Source organism: Moschus berezovskii, chromosome X (genome assembly GCF_049115385.1).
Source record: "Moschus berezovskii isolate FMDL1 chromosome X, NW_MosBer_1.0, whole genome shotgun sequence".
NCBI lineage: Eukaryota > Metazoa > Chordata > Mammalia > Artiodactyla > Moschidae > Moschus > Moschus berezovskii.
In genome coordinates, this window is record NC_142488.1 from 96,532,889 (window position 1) to 96,545,528 (window position 12,640).

At 45.4% G+C, this 12,640-nt stretch overlaps 1 protein-coding gene across 1 annotated transcript; it reads left to right on the forward strand.

Moving 5' to 3' along the window:
- Positions 1 to 3,001: 3,001 nt before the first annotated feature.
- LOC129563977 (nuclear RNA export factor 3-like) lies at positions 3,002 to 11,855 on the forward strand. Its single transcript, XM_088834289.1, is given in 22 exon segments — positions 3,002 to 3,044; positions 3,732 to 3,782; positions 6,107 to 6,263; positions 6,484 to 6,637; positions 7,244 to 7,327; positions 7,431 to 7,535; positions 7,648 to 7,728; positions 7,832 to 7,901; positions 8,047 to 8,133; positions 8,253 to 8,359; positions 8,424 to 8,456; positions 8,522 to 8,598; positions 9,198 to 9,234; positions 9,597 to 9,665; positions 9,748 to 9,803; positions 9,905 to 10,012; positions 10,133 to 10,191; positions 10,298 to 10,413; positions 10,516 to 10,558; positions 11,065 to 11,137; positions 11,679 to 11,736; positions 11,739 to 11,855. Coding segments are annotated over 22 exon segments (1,785 nt in total).
- Positions 11,856 to 12,640: the final 785 nt, after the last annotated feature.

Consider the following 12,640-nt stretch of genomic DNA (forward strand, 5'->3'; position numbering starts at 1 on the left):
TAGATTTTTTCTCTGGAATTCTCCTGCTTTTTCTATGATCCAACAGATATTGGCACTTGATCTCTTGTTCCTCTGCCTTTTCTAAATCCAACTTGTACATCTGAAAGTTCTCAATTTATGTACTGTTGAAGCCTGGCTTGGAATCTTCAGCATTACTTTGCTAGTGTATGAAATGAGTGCAATTGTGCAGTAGTTTGAACATTCTTTAGCATTGCCTTTCCTTGGGCTTGGAATGAAAACTGACCTTTTCCAGTCTTGTGGCCACTGCTGAATTTTCCAAATTTGCTGGCATATTGAGTTCAACACTTTCACAGTCTCATCTTTTAGGATTTTTAATAGCTTAGCTGGAATTCCATCACCCCCACTAGCTTTGCTCTTAGGGCCCACACGACTTCACATTCCAGGATGTCTGTCTCTAGGTATGTGATCAGACCATCATGGTTATCTGGGTCATTAAGACCTTTTTTGTATAGTTCTTCTGTGTACCCTTGCACACCTCTTCTTAATATCTTCTGCTTCTGTAGGTCCATACTGTTTCTGTCCTTTATTGTGCCCATCTGTGCATGAAATATTCCCTTGGTATCTCTACTTTTCTTGAAGAGATCTCTAGTCTTTCCCATTCTATTGTTTTCCTATGTTTCTTGGCATTGATCACGTAGGAAAACTTTCTTATTGCTCCTTGCAGTTTTTTGGAACTGCTTTCGGATGTGTATATCTTTCCTTTTCTCCTTTGCCTTTTGCTTCTTTTCTCAGTTATTTGTAAGCCCTCCTCAAACAACCATTTTGCCTTTTTCCATTTCTTTTTCTTGGGGATGGTTTTGACCCCTGCCTCCTGTACAATGTTATGAACCTCCATCTAAAGTTCTTCAGGTACTCTATCAGATCTAATCCCTTTAATCAACTTGTCACTTCCACTGTATAATGATAAGGGACTTGATTTAGGTCATACATGAATGGCCTAGTGGTTTTCTCTACCTTCTTCAATTTAATTCTGAATTTGGCAATAAGGAGTTCATGATCTGAGCAACAGTTAGCTCCTGGTCTTCTTTTTGGTTACTGTATAGAGCTTCTCTGTCTTCAGCTGCAAAGGATATAATCAATCTGATTTCCGTATTGACCATCTGGTGATGTTCATGTGCAGAGTGTCTCTTGTTGTTGGAAGTGGTTGTTTGCTATGACCAGTGTGCTCATTTTTTGTGTGTGTGTGAAAGAAAATTCTGGCTCATGAACTAGAGCCCAGGTTTCTTCCTCCTTCCATCTTTAGAAAACCTCTGATTTGAGACTTTCAGATCTACAGTTCTTGCTCTAAGGGAGCGGATATTTGAGAGTAAAGCGAGCAATGGGGAGCTGTGGGGAGCAGCAGATGAAGCTTCCCTTACTCCCCCCTCAGCTCACCCACTGCTGTACAGCCCGGATCCCAATAGGAGTTGGGGACCCCTGCACTAGGGGATATCTGCCTACATTGACTACTTTTTTTTTTTTTAAGGAAAGATTACTTTGTTTTTTTTCTACTGTCATTGCAGTAACCTACCAAGCTCTGTTTGGTATTTACTTTATATTTTCAAGGTTTTTTGTTGCTGTTGTTTTGGTATAATTTCTCCGGAATAGGTTGGAGTTAATTATAGACATTTGATTATTTTTAGAATAGTCAGGTGGAGAAGGAAATGGCAACCCACTCCAGTACTCTTGCCTGGAAAATCCCATGGACGGAGGAGCCTGGTAGGTTGCAGTCCATGGGATCGCTAGGAGTCAGACACGACTGAGTGACTTCACTTTCACGCATTGGAGAAGGAAATGGCAACCCACTCCAGTACTCTTGCCTGGAGAATCCCTGGGACAGGGGAGCCTGGTGGGCTTCTGTCTATGGGGTCACACAGAATCGGACACGACTGAAGTGACTTAGCAGCAGCAGCAGCTGCAACACAATAGTCAGATACTTTGCATAAACTTCAGGAAACTCCCTATATTACACCAAATATTTAGTAAAGCTATGCTTCAAGAAGTCATCTTCCATTCCATGGAGCTCAATTCCGGCCTGTTTCTCCCAGTAACATCTGAATGACCCTAGACAAGTGTAGCAACTCAGTAAGCCTCAGCAGCCTTGGAAAGTTGATGATTCTGGTATCAGAGTCCCCTTGTGAGGAATACAGGGAAGAACAGATGCAATGTAGCAAGGACAGAGCGTTTCCTACTGCTGGCCCTCCCAGTTCTCTGGGTCTGCAGAATGAAGGAACACAGTGTAACGTAGTTGATGCAGAGTCTGGCACAGAGAGTTCTCTGTGTTTGTAGCTACAAGTATCAAGATCCCTAAGCCTCCTCATTCTAACTGGCCTCCTCTGCAGGGGTGATACTGTTGCAAAGAGTTCCCCGCATGTTAGGCTGGTAGCAAACTCAGAGGGCAGTGATTACAAGAAGTGAAGTCGCTCAGTCGTGTCCGACTCTTTGCGACCCCATGAACTGTAGCCTACCAGGCTCCTCCGTCCGTGGGATTCTCCAGGCAAGAGTATTGGAGTGGGTTGCTGTTTCCTTCTCTAGGAGATCTTCCCAACCCAGGGATCGAACCTGGGTCTCCCGCATTGCGGTCAGACGCTTTACCATCTGAGCCACCACGGAAGCTCTTTCACTTTCACTTTTCAGCCCCCAAGACTCTCCTCCTCTATGACCTTGGGGAAAGGACTTCCTGTTAGGACGCCATCTTGTTTGTGTGGCTGTGACGAAGTGGTTTTTGGCTTGCACTCTCCTACCTCAGCAGTCTTCCTTGATATTCTACAAACTTCTCGCTCCAGACCCACAGATTCTCTTCCAGGGCAGCCTGTGAGGACGTGTTTTGACAGATCCCTATGGGTGAGTGGTCCGCATGAGACCTCTTCAGATCCCGGAAAGCAGGAAGGGTTCTGGGTTCCCTCCCCCACCCCAAACCACAGGACCCCCAAACAGTTGACTGTCCTTCAGGGAAAGCGGGGAGAGAGCCCAGACCGACCATTTTCAGTCTCTTGAGGCAATGGGCCAAGTGGGCTCTGACACACTCATCTCGATTCCACGTGGTAAACCTCCCCTCCGATGAAAATGGCCGTTGCTGACTTGAATTTTTCCGTGATTAAAGAAAAGGCATGAGTCATGTTATCTTCTCAGGTCTAGGGTTTGGGGAGTGGTGAGGGTCACCTAGGTGGAGGGTAGGCTTATATAAACCAATATTCTTTGGATTTATACTAGAGGTGGGGGAGGGGCAGAAAACCCACTGTTACTAACGGATATTACATTAACTAGTCAGGGTAAATTGTATTAGTCCATAGAAGATTCTTGAGGCTTTATTGCCAGGAATGTGATCTATTCTGGAATGTTCAATGAGTATTTCTGTGCATTGTTCTACGTCAATTAAATAAATTTAAGTCATATTTTAAAATCCTCTCCCCTCTAGCTGAGATTTTGTCTGCCATTTTATGTCACTCAGTGATATGTGTTAAAATTTCCCACTGTGACTGTGGATTTATCCATTATTTATATCTGTCAGTTTTTGCTTTCTATGTTGGCTTTAAGATACATACAAATTTAGAATTTGTATTACTATCTTCTTATTGCATTGAACCTGCTATCATAAAGAAATTTCCCTTTAAAGTGTACTGATATGGTTATACCAGTTTTCTGAGGTTAATGTGGAAAAGGTGTACATTTTGCCATTTTTTATGTTCTAATTTTCCTGATGATTAAATTTTGCATGTGTCTCTTTTCAGGAGTATTTGATGAGAGGTTTCTTGTCCAGTCTGATAAAATATCTATTTGGGGTATTTAGCCTGAATCTTTTAATATAAATAATTTGGTTGATGTATATCATATTACTGTCTATTTATTTTTACCTCTTCTAAGTTCCTTTCCCTTTCCTTTCCTTTGATATGGTTGTTTTATAACTATTAAATCATTACTTCACATGGCTATCTAGTTAAGCTTTCTTTTGCTATTCTTGTAGTGTTCACCCTTCAGATTTCAATGGACATGTTTGCATTTTCACAGTCTAATATTAGTTAATTAGTTCTTTAAAACTGCTCAGAGAATTATGGGACATGAGACACTTTGATTCTCTAAACTGTCTCCAAATTTATTGTCACACATTATCGTTGTCTATATATTTAAATCCCCAGAGGAAATGTCAATTATGTTCTATAGCCAATACTCATTTAAATTTGCCTATATATTCACAATGCTATTAGTCTTTCTTTATAGTGTCTACCTCTACTCAGTTCAGTTCAGTTCAGTCGCTCAGTCGTGTCCGACTCTCCGCGACCCCATGAATCACAGCATGCCAGGCCTCCCTGTCCATCACCAACTCCCGGAGTACACTCAAACTCATGTCCACAGAGTCGGTGATGCCATCCAGCCATCTCATTCTCTGTCATCCCCTTCTCCTCCCGCCCCGAACCTTTCCCAGCATCAGAGTCTTTTCCAGTGAGTCAACTCGTCGCATGAGGTAGCCAAAGTATTGCAGTTTCAGCTTTAGCATCAGTCCCTCCAATGAACACCCAGGATTGATCTCCTTTAGAATGGACTGGTTGGATCTCCTTGCAGTATAAGGGACTCTCAAGAGTCTTCTCCAACACCACAGTTCAGAAGCATCGATTCTTCGGTGATCAGCTTTCTTCACAGTCCAACTCTCACATCCATACATGACCACGGGAAAAACCATAGCCTTGACTAGACGGACCTTGGTTGGCAAAGTAATGTCTCTGCTTTTCAATATACTATCAAGGTTGGTCATAACTTTCCTTCCAAGGAGCAAGCGTCTTTTAATTTCATGGCTGCAATCAGCATCTGCAGTGATTTTGGAGCCCCCAAAAATAAAGTCTGACACTGTTTCCACTGTTTTTCCGTCTATTTCCCATGAAGTGATGGGACCAGATGCCATGATCTTTGTTTTCTGAATGTTGAGCTTCAAGCCAAACTTTTCACTCTCCTCTTTCACTTTCATCAAGAAGCTTTTGAGATCCTCTTCACTTTCTGCCATAAGGGTGGTGTCATCTGCATATCTGAGGTTATTGATATTTCTCCCAGCAATCTTGATTCCAGCTTGTGCTTCTTCCAGCCCAGCGTTCCTCATGATGTACTCTGCATATAAGTTAAATAAGCAAGGTGACAATATACAACCTTGACGTACCCCTTTTCCTATTTGGAACCAGTCTGTTGTTCCATGTCCAGTTCTAACTGTTGCTTCCTGACCTGCATACAGGTTTCTCAAGAGGCAGGTCAGGTGGTCTGGGATTCCCATCTCTTTCAGAATGTTCCACAGTTTATTGTGATCGACACAGTCAAGTACTTCTACTAGGGATGATATTTCTTCTGCCCCAAAGAGTCTATAATATTTTAGATTGATTGAAACATTTAGTCACAAATTTCCAAGTTTTTGCTACATGATGATGAAATGAATGTATATTCTTTTAAGACTGATTCTCCTCCATTATACTTTTTCCTTATTAATATTCTTATACTGAGTTGATATCTTGTTACTTTTGGAAATTTCTCAACCATGTTCTTTTCAAATACCTCTTCGCTATTCGCTCTCCTCTCTGGGACTCACATTAGCCATGTGTTTGGTATACTCCTTGCATCACCTGTAATTCTCTATACTTCTCTTTTGGTATTCTCCATATTATATCTCTCCAGACTCCATTCTGGATCCTTTCATCAGACTTATCTTTCATTTCTCTAATTCTTCCTTCAGGGAGATAGGTCACTTTGACCCTTGAACCATCACACCATGGTAGATTTAAGAGTATGTTTTATTGTCCTCCTAGAGCAGAACAGAGAAGTGAGACTTGGGAATGAAAAGTCACTTGTCATAGGTCACCTAGCCTGAACCAAGTACAGCAGGGTCTAACATCATAGACTACACTGTAGATCCAGAACCTTTCCTCAGTGCCTGTTTTCTTCTTGGCTGTGACTGCTCCCTACCTCTCATTTCCTGAAAAATGGAGCCACAATGAGGTCTCTTAGTCTTTATTTTTAGCATTGTGATACATCTCTGTTCAGATTATGAAGTCAATGATATTTCTTCAGTAGCCATGATATTTACTGAGGACTTCTTCTGATACTGTTGACCTGTTGTTGTCAATTTTAGAGCACACTGATAAAGTGAACCTTTTACAAAGAAGAGCATGAAGCTGGGGTACTTACCAAAGGCACTACAAATATTGGTCTGAACAGGTCACTTTCCAGAAGCACCAAGGTAGACATTTAGAAACACATGATGCTCATATGGACAACCAAGCAAGATAGTAAGTGACCAGTCAGCATGACTGACATGCACCAACCAGTGAAAACCAAAACCTTGTAGTTAAACATGTCATTCTTCTCTCCAGCCTGGCAGAGTGAAAAATGATGGGATGAGGTTAATGTTTGAGCATTCTTTACTGTAGCTCTAATATCATTTGGGAAAATGTAGAGAAGACTTTCTAAGCCTATATGGACCACTTTCTTCTCTCCCCTTCCCCACAGTGCTCCCTATGCTATTCCACCCCATCGTCAGAGAAGTAGTTTTCAGAAACAAGACCAAATGCATATTAATGGGGAGACAAAGCAAAAGCCTCCAGAGAGAATAATGGAGAGAAACAGACAGGATAAGACCTTTGGGAGCTGGTTCAAGATCATAGTGAGTGTCCTGGCTAAATGGACCTAATGTGTAGAAGATGACAAAGAGTCATGTTGGACTTGTGTAGCGATGCTGGGAACTTTTCTGGGGCAGTGGAGTTCATAATCCATCTTGTTATTACTAGAAGGTATCTTCTTAGATCATCTAAGGATGAGTTCAGAGAAGCAACAGAAAGGAAACAGACTGGCTGCAAGGAGGAACATGGGAGAGCTTGTCTAAAAGCAAAGGAGGAAACTACTGCCAGGGAGATGGAGCACTTCACACCAGATCATGTGTTTGGCTCTAGCTGGGTGTAGGAGGAGGTTGAGTCTCTGGGGTCCATGTCAGAGGGGCAGGCTAGGTGTACCTCATGTGGAACTTTATTAAAGGAAGTACTTGTGGAACATATTAACTTGATTTTTTCAGGAAAAGTATTTGAATGAAAAAAAAAAGGGTACCTAGAAAATCTATGTCTGGTGCCAAAATCAGTGATAACAGATATTGTCCTATTTTCAAAAATGATTTAAAGCCTGATTAAAGGTCCTAAAGCAAGACACAATTGGGTCTTACCTTAACCTTGGATTCTGTTGTATCAATTTTGTTTCCCATTTGTTCTTTGGCTCCTAGATTCCCTTTGGTATAAAATATGATGAGAAGTGGCTGCTTAATTTGATTCTGAAGCAATGCAGTGTGCCCTTCATTCCAGTCGAAGTAAGAGAGCGCATGGAGGCGATGAAAGGAAACGGGATAGGTGGCAGGCACAGAGAATTCGCTCTGGTCTCATATTCTGTTTCTCTTGTCACTCTCCCTACAGTTTCACCCTGAGAAAATGCAAGCCCAGTTCTTTGTAGAGAATGTCAACATTGCCTGTGCATTGAAGAATGTCAACGGCAAGATTTTCAGTGAGGATAATGAAAGAGTGTGTGTCAGGGGCTGACTAGGGACAAGAAGGCAGGGGAGGGGCATGGCCTTGCTTGATCCCATGCACGGATTTCCTGGAGCTTACCCAGCCCCTCTTGTGTTCTCTACAGATATCTATCTTTGTTGAGCCCTGTGACGCACCCCAGTCTGTGCAGAAGGCGCTGGAGTCTGAAAAGGTGGAGCAGATAAAGGTAATGCAGACTCAGCACAAGCTGTGCACTGATACCCAGACTGTCCTCTTCCCCCACTCACCCTCAGACTCAGAACCACTGAACCCCATCCCTAACTCTGCAGCTGACCATGAACAAACCATAGGATGCCTGCCAGCAATCTCTTGACATCCAGAGACTCCACTTTGGCTCTGGTACAGCAGTATTTGTAGGGGAGGTGAGGGTAGAGGGTCTGTCTGGGTAGAGCACTCAGAGATGATATCATGGGGAGGGGTTGGTGCTGTAAGTACACCAGCTGGGACCCTCTCAGCCTGTCTCCCTCATCCTGGCTTCCTGGAGACTTGATAACCTGTCATATTGGAATGACACAGAACTGTAGAAATGGCATGGCTGCTTCCCTGCACATCCATTCAGCGATCATACCCAACTTGAGGACCTAGGCCCAGTGTTGGGGCTGATGGTGAGGGTGGTCAGGTAGATCAGGTAGAAAAAGCAGATTTGTCTCACTTATCCCCTTTGGGATCCTCACTCTCTTTTCTCATCATAACTTTTGTCCTCGGACCTGAGCAACAAGAAGCCCTACCTGGTGCATGGCCTGTCTACCATTATGGAGAATGCTTCCACCAAAAACTTGAACCTCTCCAACACTGAGGTGAGATGGGACACCCAGATCCTCCTTTGAAAGAAACATGGGAGGGCTCATGGGGTGGTGACAGATGAGCGGAAGTGGATTTGTAGGGAAAGGAAAGGTGTGGGTGCAGAGCCATCTGGTCCATGTTGGTGTTCCCCATAATTCCGGGTGAAGGCTGCAGAGGAGATGGAATCCGAAGGGATGTGCGCAGACAGAAATATTGTGTGCACCACCTTCTGTGATAAGTCAACCAACATGAGGTCTTCCTCTGCCTTGTCTCTACACCCCTATGTCTCACCTCTCCCCTCCTCCGTCCACTCCATCTTCATCCCCTTCCATCTTCCTTCCTACCTCCTGAGCCCCACCTCTAATCACCTCCCTGCCACAGCATCCTAGGCCTGAGGGCATCCCTGAGGTGTATCTTGACTTTTTGAAAGACTGCTGGACCCCCAATGAGGCAGCAAAGCACCAGGCTCTCCCCCCACATCCTCTTCTCTCCACAGACTTCACTGGGCCCTGAAAGAAGGAAGGGAGAGAGGGAGGGGAGGAAGGCCTGCAGACTGGATTTGAAGTGCTGGCTCTTGTGGAACCGAAGAAGGGAGTCAGAACAGTGGCTGGGAGCAACCCAGGGAAGGAGATGGAAGAGGGGGTGGTAGGAAAAAATGGAATGAACAGTCTCCCTCTGAGTCAGTCCATGGACTTGTGACCTGGGTGAGATGACCTCAGAGCCCTGGAATGCTAGGATACTGGACTCTGGCGGGGGGCACATAGGGCTGTGATGCTGTAAGTGACTTGCTCCAATGAAAAAGGTCATGTCCACAGTTTCACTGACTTTTCTCTTTTGTCTTGATTTTGACAGCACCATCCTGGAATTGTTCCCCAGGTTACTAAGCTTGGTAAGTGCATTCCTTGATCATAGACTCCTCTAAATAGCATTGACAGTGCCCACAAACTACTCTGAAACCTATTAGGACCTGTTCAAGTTCCATTTTTGAACCTGACCCTTAAATGTCCTGGGGGAGGGGCATGTACCATTCTCTGTGGGAATCTGAAAAGGCTCTGGATCTTCTTCAGCCATGTTTGCCACAGGCTTCAGGTAAACCATGGAGATGACTGAAAATGTAGTCCTACTGCTGGCATTTCCAGGACTCTTTTCCCCCTGACCTCTGGCCCCACCCAACCCTGAGCCCATCCTTTTCCCTGATCATCCAGCACATCATCTTGGACTGCACTGCTGACTTCCTCTTCCCTCCCCCAGGATGGCCAGGAGATACCCTCAGGGTCTAAGTGTGCTATTGAAGCCCCCAAGTGCTTACCAATGTGCAAGGTGAGCACAGAGGATCCAGCAGGGTTCCAGGTGGTAAGTGAGGAGGTGTCAGCCCTGGTCCTGAGGACTGTTTTGATTCTAGGGAAGCTTCTTTGGATCTGAAGAGTTGAAGAGTCTAATCCTGCAATTCCTGCAGCCGTAAGTACTCCTAAGAATCTGAGCAAGGGGAGGGCTAGGACAGGGGAGGCCACCGAAGCTCCAGCCCACACAGATAGACTGTCTTCACTGTTCCCCCTCAGGTATTACTTGATCCATGACTATGGGGACCGCCACGGACTCCTGGGTGCTTATCATGAGGAAGCCTGCTTCTCCCTGACCACTCCATTCCAACCCGAGGACCCAGCTGTGTGAGTATCACAGCCCAGACTCCTTCCGCAGGCTGTGTGGTTCCCCAGCAGATGCAGGCCAGCTCCTGCTGACACCTATGCTGGCCGGACCACCACCCACTGTTCCTTTGTGTCTCCTAGAAGCAGCATGTGTGCGTACTTGTTGGACAATAGGAATATGAAGACGTACACGGACCCCAGTGAGTGTGTGGTGGGAAGACTTGGCCGGAAAGGGTGGTAAGAGGGTCAATCATAGGGTCCATGGCATAGCTGCCCTGACCTTCCCTTTCTTCCCCTCCACCACAGACCTTCGTGTCCAGATGCTGAAACACACAAAACATGACATTGTGCATGCCCTCTGTGCATTGCCCAAAACTCAGCATGACTTCAGCTCCTTCATGGTGGATATGTGTTTCCTGACAGTGAGTACCTGCTCCTCCCTTGGTGGCGGTGGTGGGGGCAGGAAGCCACATCATAGGGAAGATGTTTAGGGGTGGCTGAGTAACTGGGTTCTTCTCTCTCAGGAAAAGATGCTCTGCTTCTCTATCAACGGAATGTTCAAAGAAGGTATGTGTAGATCCCTCCCCCCATCATGGATCCCCTCCACCAGAACCCTTCCAGTTTCCCTCCAGTCCACTCCACTCCCCTTTTCTCGCCTCCCCTCCCCTCCAGCCCTCAAGTCTTCCCACAATTTGAACTGTGTCTGTGCCTGCCCTTTCCAGCCTGGGCATTGGTGACATAGGATGTCTAGTTTAGTGGCTCCCATCCCAGATCCTTACATTGAGAACTTGGGCCATTATAGTTTCATTTGCAAAATGGAGTCATAATGTCCACCTCTTTGGCAGGTGTGAAAAATGCATCGCATGAACTTGTGAGGCTGTTGTCATGGGGACATGTCATTGGGAGCAGAGGGCTCCTACAGTTGCCCTCCTCATTCCCAACACCCTGGATCCCCAAGTGAACAACTGTCCCATCAGCCTAAGTGTCAAGTCAGACCCTGACTGGGGAATGACATGGGAGCCTGTAAATTATGTGGGGGTTGTAAGGGGTACTCTTACTGTTTGTTGTTGAAGTGGAAGGAAGGTCTCCTGGCTGTGTGTGTACCTTCACCTGGACCTTCATTGCTACCCCTGCCAGCTCTTCCAGGTGAGAGCCGTGTCGTGAGCAGAAATCCCCATCCAGCCTGGGCTCAGGGTCCTGGGCATGTGGATGCAGACCTTCGGTTTACTCAGTATTGTGGAAAGCCAGCAGGGAGAGCCAAGGAGCAGTCTAGCCTAGTGGTTAGGAAGAGTATGGGCTCTGGAACCAGCATATAAGCTCTCTCCTTGACTCAACACTCACTCTCTGTGTGACCTTGGTCAAGTCACATGATCTGTCTGTGACTCAGTGTCTTCTGAAAATGGGGATCAGACTGTACACTCTTCTACTGTAGTGTATTGGGCTATTGTTCAGGGTAACTGTATAGTTGTCCCTGGGTTGGGGATCAGCCTGTCCACTGAGTGAAGCTGGTAGACAATCTCTCCGAAGGTGGGCTCTATGCAAGGGGCAGAAGAACAGTCAAGGAGCCTGGGGACAGACACAGGAGGGGGATGGAAGGAATCTGGTTGCTGACTGGCAGTGAGAGCAGTCAAGATTGGGGGTGTGAGTGGTCCATCCATCAGTTGTCCAAATATACATTTTTCCCCAGTCTTTGTATAGTGAATGACAAGCTGTTTGTGAGTGAAGCCAGTCCCAGTGAAGCTCAGCGTCTGCATTCTCCATCCCAGTACCTACACTCACCTCCAGTTCCATGCACACCCTCTCCCAGGAGCAGCAGGATATGGTGCAGGCTTTTTTCATCACATCTGGGATGAAACTTGAGTAGCCTCAGAAGTAAGTGCTAGGTGTGCATGGGGACAGAAAGGAGCTGACAGGAGTAGAGGAGCTAATAAGTAGATCTCGCAGAAAAGTTTTTGCTTCTTTACTTTACTCATTAATACCTTGCACATGTCATTCTCAATACATATTAATTTACTTAGTTGTTTTGAACAGGTGTGCATTACTTTTATGAACTCCATGAACCTTATTCCTTTATTGACAGACATTTAGTTTTCAGGAAATTTTCCCATTACACACTGAGCTCACTCTGCTGCATATGTCACAGTAAACATGGAAGCTGCTTCTGACCCACAGTTTAGGAAATGACACTGTATGGTCAGTGTATCCACTTTGTTCCTAATAGATATTACCTGTTTTTCCTCCATCTCAGGTGCCATTCTGGCAACCACTGAGATTAATACAGGTGCCATTCAGGTTCTCCCTCTTCCCATGCTGAGGTCTGGGAATTCATGCCAAGAGACCAGGTGGTCAGCAAATGAGACTCAGGCCTCTTGGTTCTGTTCATTTTCCAACTCTCTCCCTTCATTTCCTCCAGGCCTAGCACAAGATCCTAGAGCAAGCATTCACACAGACTGATCTAGGATCCCAAAAACAGTCTTGACAAGACTTCATCCTTATCATCTTTGTTGTATTTTACATCCGATCTGAGTATATCCCTGTGACTGAGCCGTAGGTCTGCTTGGAGCTGGGAAGCCAACGCTTAACTGACAATCATCCACCCAAAAGGCTAGTTTTTCTGTGTATTTGTCCCAATCAGGTGATCTTTCTGAT